This window comes from Carassius carassius, chromosome 20, assembly GCF_963082965.1.
Source record: "Carassius carassius chromosome 20, fCarCar2.1, whole genome shotgun sequence".
NCBI lineage: Eukaryota > Metazoa > Chordata > Actinopteri > Cypriniformes > Cyprinidae > Carassius > Carassius carassius.
Genome location: NC_081774.1, coordinates 19,270,250 through 19,276,459, shown reverse-complemented (window position 1 = coordinate 19,276,459; position 6,210 = coordinate 19,270,250). Strand labels below are relative to the sequence as shown.

At 36.7% G+C, this 6,210-nt stretch overlaps 1 protein-coding gene across 1 annotated transcript; it reads right to left on the bottom strand.

Moving 5' to 3' along the window:
• Window positions 1–732: 732 nt before the first annotated feature.
• Window positions 733–4,010, bottom strand: LOC132096619 (prostaglandin G/H synthase 2-like). The gene is made up of 9 exons (XM_059502082.1): window positions 3,869–4,010; window positions 3,640–3,756; window positions 3,404–3,547; window positions 3,007–3,311; window positions 2,813–2,896; window positions 2,250–2,496; window positions 1,877–2,163; window positions 1,441–1,588; window positions 733–1,329 (listed from the first exon to the last, which is right to left on the bottom strand). Exons 1-9 carry the CDS (start codon window positions 3,927–3,929, stop codon window positions 917–919), a joined length of 1,806 nt encoding a protein of 601 aa, XP_059358065.1. The 5' UTR covers window positions 3,930–4,010; the 3' UTR covers window positions 733–916.
• Window positions 4,011–6,210: the final 2,200 nt, after the last annotated feature.

Below are 6,210 nucleotides of genomic sequence, written 5' to 3'. Positions count from 1 at the left end.
CATTTTAAATACAATGCTGTTCGGTTGGGGGTTGGAAATATTTTTTTTTAATCAGTTAGAAGTCTGTAATATTTGATCAAAATACTGTCAAAAGAGTTATATTGTAGTATACAATTATTATGTAAAACAACTGTTTGCTATGCTAATATATTTTAAAATGTCATTTATTTCTATGATGGCAAAGCTGAATTTTTAGCAGCCAGCTGAAAATTCACATTCATTTGATGTATTTAAAATAGAAATCCTTTGTAAATATATAAATATATATACTTTTAAATAAATATAAAGCATTCTTACAATTTAAAGTACTAATTTCATTTTGAAAAAATCATTGTGACCCCAGAAGTAAGAATTCAAGAAATGTTTTCAGCTGATATGTTATTCCATTTTAGTTAATTTTAGAGACACTGTGTTTTTGCATGCATCCTTTATATTCTCAATCTGTCCTAAAAAGTAATCTTTCCCCATCACAGATCCCATACATTTCTTATTACATTTATTTTAAATTGTATATAAAACTCAGAGGGTTTTCCATGATTTTTTTTTTTTTTCAAGTTAAATGCTTGAGCATTGTGCTGAGTAGATGTAATTGTTTGAATAAGAATTACTGACAATGAAATGACCCAAAACATATATTAACAAAATATCAAAATGTCTTTATTCAAGAAATGCACATTATTTCCAACATTTGCACTTGAAATGTGCATATCTGTCTAAAGGGAGTCTAAAGGGACAACCTCATGTGACTTTCAAGTATGTTTAAAAAATATATATATTAAAATGCATGGTGTAAGTCAATAGCAATACAAAAACCCAGCAATAAATACACTTTGAAATAAATTACTTAAATAAACAAAATAAATAACAAATATGACATCAAGTATCATGATGAAGGCAGTGAGGCCTTCAAAATCATTTAGAGCTCTGAACTTCGTTCGTTCAAGACAACCATTGGGTTAATATGATTTTGTGTGGAGTGCACTGAGCTTGAATTCACATTTTCTGAACTCTGATATTTTACATCAGGCACCTGAAAGGACACCATCGGACAAGGTCCCTTGATATTCATGCACACCAGCTTCTTCAATGAGGCTGTGTTAACAATGTCAAATCCCACTTTCCCACCAAACGTGCTCGGCATCCAGTATTCAGGAGAACAAATAGCATTTCCCATGAGGCCTTTGAGAGAGTAGGGCGCTCCCATCTCCACCATAGTCTCCCCAAACACAGCGTCGGGTCGGGGTTTCTCCACAAGAAGGCCAGGATATAGCTCAACCGCGTCTATGTGACCGTACAGCTGCTTCATTTCGGCTGCCAGCTCCTTGTCTCCTGTTTTACCATACAGATGAGGTTACATTCAAATAAGATGTTTTTTTAAATGTTCCCATTTCTGAACCTATGTAGTTTATGTTTTTTTTTGTTTTTTTTGAATGATCTTACCTGTCATCTCCTCAAAAGAGGAGTAGGGCTTCATGTTGAAGCGTTTCCGGTAGGCATTTAAAGAATGGTAGCGCATCTCTCTGGAATGCTCCAGAATTTTAACAGCCACTCCTTGAACTGCAGCAGGCAGGTTACGTCCACCAGCAACCTGCTCACACAAAAATGAGAGACATTAGCAAAGCCAGCAAAGTAAAGTCGCTCACCCTCATGTCATTCCAAAACTGTACGACTGTGGAACACAAAAGATATTTGGAAGAACTAAGGTTTTTTTTTCAAAGAATACAATCCTATGGGGTCTAAAACAAAACTGTACCCCAATAACTTTCACTTTTTGGGGAAAAACACATCTTCATGTATGTTCAACAGAAGAAAGAAAGCCAATTGGAACTATGTTAGGCTTCTCTGGAAATGTTTTCTATCTATAAGTGAAACTCACCCTTCCAGCCCTCTGTTTGGTGAAGGATTCCACCATGTTGCGGATGCCGTGTTTGGTTAAAATCGAGTTGTTAAACACAAACTGGTGGTGGCCATAGACCTGGTCCTGGATCTGAAAGTTGTCGGGCATCAGCGGGTGCCAGTGATACAGAGTGTTGAATTCAGATGCGATGCGGTTCTGGTACTGGAAGCGCTCATTGAAGAGAAGCTCCGGGTCAAACTTGAGCTTGAAGTGGTAGCCACTCAGGTGCTGAACATAGTCCTCGATCACGATTTTGATGGTCTCACCTGGGAGAAAAAAAAGCGGGAATATTTCATTCATCCACAAAGTTATGAAGATCCGGAAGGTTTCAGATGATAAGACCAAGACTCACCAATCAGGATGAGACGAGTGGTTTGGAAGATCCTCTCGTCGTCCCAGTCGGGATGCTCTTGCTTCATGATGTCACAGACGCGGTTGTGTTCACGAAGCCAAATGGAGGCATACATCATCAAACCTGGAACCAGACCGAAGGCCTCATGGCCCACAGCAAATCTCTGTTCCTCTGGGACGTGAGGAGGATAGTGCATCTCCACCTGGACATCCTTCACCAATGGAGGATACACCTCACCATCCACAACCTATGAGTCAAATACATGTTTAATTTACTAGGTTTAAACCAACAAGCAATACTTGTGTTCATTTTAAAAAGATAGTTCACCCAAAAACAAAGATTCGCCCCCATCATTTATTTACCCTCATCTCATTCCGAACCTGTAGTTTCTTTCTTCAGCACTGAAGAAGATATTTTGAAGAATGGCTTGAATAAAAGTCAATGGGATCCAAAGTTTTTTGGTCCCTACTGACTTTCATTGCATAGACTCCGGAAAAGAATTAAACGAATGGCAGAATTTTCATTTTGGGGTGAAAAAAATATTTTAAGTGCTGTCCACAAACCTGATACTTTAGCTTTCCATCTTTAAAAAGACGAAGTTTGTGTTGTCTCTCCAGTGTCTCTCCATAAATATGCCCCAAATCCACCTAAAACATCAGAGAACCTTTAGAAATTGTATTGCAGTTCCCTGTTCCTTATAGACTTTTGATGGGTTGTAAAATGTTCCCAGGTAAAATGGTTAATGTATGCCACTTACTCCATGGCCCAGGGCTTTGGTGAAGGCTGGTCCTTTTTTAAAATCTGACTTGAAGAACTGATGAGAGAAATGCTGTGCGAAAAAAGCAAACATGAGACTGGTCCTCTGTGGATCAGGGATGAACTGTTTCCGCACCAGCACCCTCTCCACCACCTGCTTTGCATTTGGGAGATCGGGTGTAGGGCAGTTCTTGGACAATGGGGCAAGGGTGCGGGAGTAATAGGACAAGTTAGAATACACTTCCCAGCTTTTGTAGTTATAATCTGAATTGTACGTCGGTGGACTGTTGACCAAATGGGACCTTGCTGTAAACCAGGAAAGAGGAAAAGTTACATTTTACATATTTATTTAGTCAAATTGTATTTATTTAATTATTTTGAATTCACATTTCACTTACATGTCAGGACATATCTCATTATAGCATCTCTCAGGAAGGAGATGTTGTTGATGATGTCCCAGATCCATTTATAATGGGTTAAAATATAATGCACTATGTTTGGGCTCGGTTTCAGAGTTGATTTGATAAGTGTGAGAAGTTCAGCTGTGAGGAAAGAATAAACATTGTTGAGTGCACACATCTTCTCTTATGTAAAAGTTTGTATCTGTGGAAAAACAATCCATGGCCAGACTTACGGGTAGTACAGTTTTCACCATAATATCCTGTCCTGGTACAGTCACATTCATAAGCATCAGCACCCTTGGATAAACACACACCCTGGTTTTGGCAAGGCTGTGCACAGCAAGGTTCGTCTGCAGGAAACAGCCACAAAGAAAAGGCATGATTAGAATAATTTGGGTAGAACAATCAAACTCTGAAAGAACGAACAGTCAATTTAACATTGCTTAAGCTGAGTTAACTTACATCCTTCACCGGGAAAGATCCAAAAGCTTGAAAGTAAGACCAGGCAAATCAGTTTATTCATTCCAGAAGTTGTATCTAGAATGTTTTACTCCGAAGCAGAAGCGCGTACTTTGGTAGAGCGCGTGGAATGTGAGCGCCTGGAAGCGCTCGCGTGCCTTTTAAACTGCAGGAGAACGAGATGCTTGCGCAATTTCAAGAAATTCCAAGACGACGGATGTCTTGTAACGTCAGAAGCCTACTGTATTTTTCCGTATGTTCCACGTTTCACGGATTTATTCTTTTTTTAAGGATTTATATTCAGGAAGAAATAGCTAATAATTTATTATTAAATGAATAGAAAAGTATTTATTAATTTGAAATAGGTTATTTAGCCTACTTATCAAATTGGTATTGGTAAACACGTTTACAATGACTAATGTATATTAAATAATAAACCTAGTAAAATCTTAATGGTATTTATAGTTATGTTCGTATTTGCAAATAGTCTATATTCTGAATTAGTATATTTAGTTTATAACATATCCAGTGTTTATAAGTAGCCTACTTTAGGCTATGTTCCTCCAAAATATGTAATTAAATTATATGAGTAAATTATAAATTAGCCTATTATAATTTATTAGGCCTTTTATATTTATTATACATTTTGATCATCTTGACATGACTGTGCTACCCGTAAGTCTGGCCATGGATTGTTTTTCCAACCCCTCCAACCCCAAACCCCCCCCCCCCCCCCCCCCTCCCCACGGAGCGCTAAACACTCCTGCAATGTGTTTCATTCATACTCGAAGCTCGCGCAGAGAGTCATATCAGGAAACTCCTAATATGGACAAAAGCTTTCAGCTTTTCACAGACAAAATGAAACTTTTGGAAACACGATGACAATAAACATACGAGTGCGACAATATATGGTTTTTCAAGTCATCTCCAGCAGGTCATAAATACAGTATGAACAATTAAGTTGCCTATACCCCACCAGTCAAAAGTTTTTGAACAGTAAAATTGTTAATGTTTTTTTTAAAGAAGTCTCTGTCTACCAAGTCTGCATTTATTTGATCATAGCAAGTACAGCAAAAACAGTGACATTTTGAAATATTTTACTAGCTTATTAAAAAAAACGTATTGTGATAATGTTGAAAACAGCGGAGTAGATTTTTTTCAGGTTTCTTTGATGAATAGAAAGTTCAGAAGCACAGCATTTATCTAAAATATAAATCTTTTTCAAAATGGTGTCTTTATCATCACTTTTGATCAATTTAAAGAATCCTTGCTAAATAAATCTATTCATTTCTATAATTTATTTACCAAGAAATAAAACTTATACTAATTCTAAGCTTTTGAATGATATAGTGTATAATGTTGCAAAAGCTTCTTATTTCATAAATACTGATCTTTGGATCCTTCTATTCAACAAAGAATACTGAATAATTAATACTGAATACTTAAATATTGATAATCATCAAATCAATATATTAGAATGATTTCTGAAGGATGTGACACTGAAGACAGGTGTAATGATGCTGAAAATACAGCTGCACATCACATGAATATTAACATTTATTGGCTGAGCCACAGGAACGCTGTAATAAATTATTTAACATTAAAAATCTTAATGTTGACTTGTAGGCTATATAAATTACCTACATTTTATATTGTAATGTTATGTGTGTGTGTGTGTGTGTGTGTGTGTGTGTGTGTGTGTGTGTGTGTGTGATTTCTGTCCCCCTCACCTCTGAAAAGATGGCTACGCCCCTGGGCCATGGCAAGCCTGGCAAGCCGTTTCGACTTTTATTCATCCTCAGGATATGAATTCTTGATGTCAATAATTCCGTTTTTACTAGTTAAAATGTTAATTCTTTATATCAGTAATTCGATTACTAGTAACAACTGCTATTTTTGATATCTGCAGTTACATTTCCATTAGTAACCATGTTAATTTTTGACATCAGGAATTACATTTCAACTAGTAAAAACTATAATTCTTGATAGCCATATGTAATTGTATTTTCACTAGAAGTCTCTATTGGCCACGGGCATTCCAGAGATTATGATAGCATTACTTTAACTCATGAGCGCCACCTTGTGTCAGAGAAGGTGTCGATATTACATTCATTTACAATCTTACATGGTTTCAGGGTTTATTTTTATGCGTTTCAATTAAATCAGTCTGTCATAATCTTAAACGAAAACCTGGACACCTGCGTGCGATGACATTTCTGATTATTACATAACATATGCTTAAAAATATTAACATAGCGCTAAAATCATTCCCATTGGAGTCCAAGGGAAATTTGAATAGCTGGGGCGGAGGAAAAGTTTTGCGTCCGCCCTGAAATCTACTGATT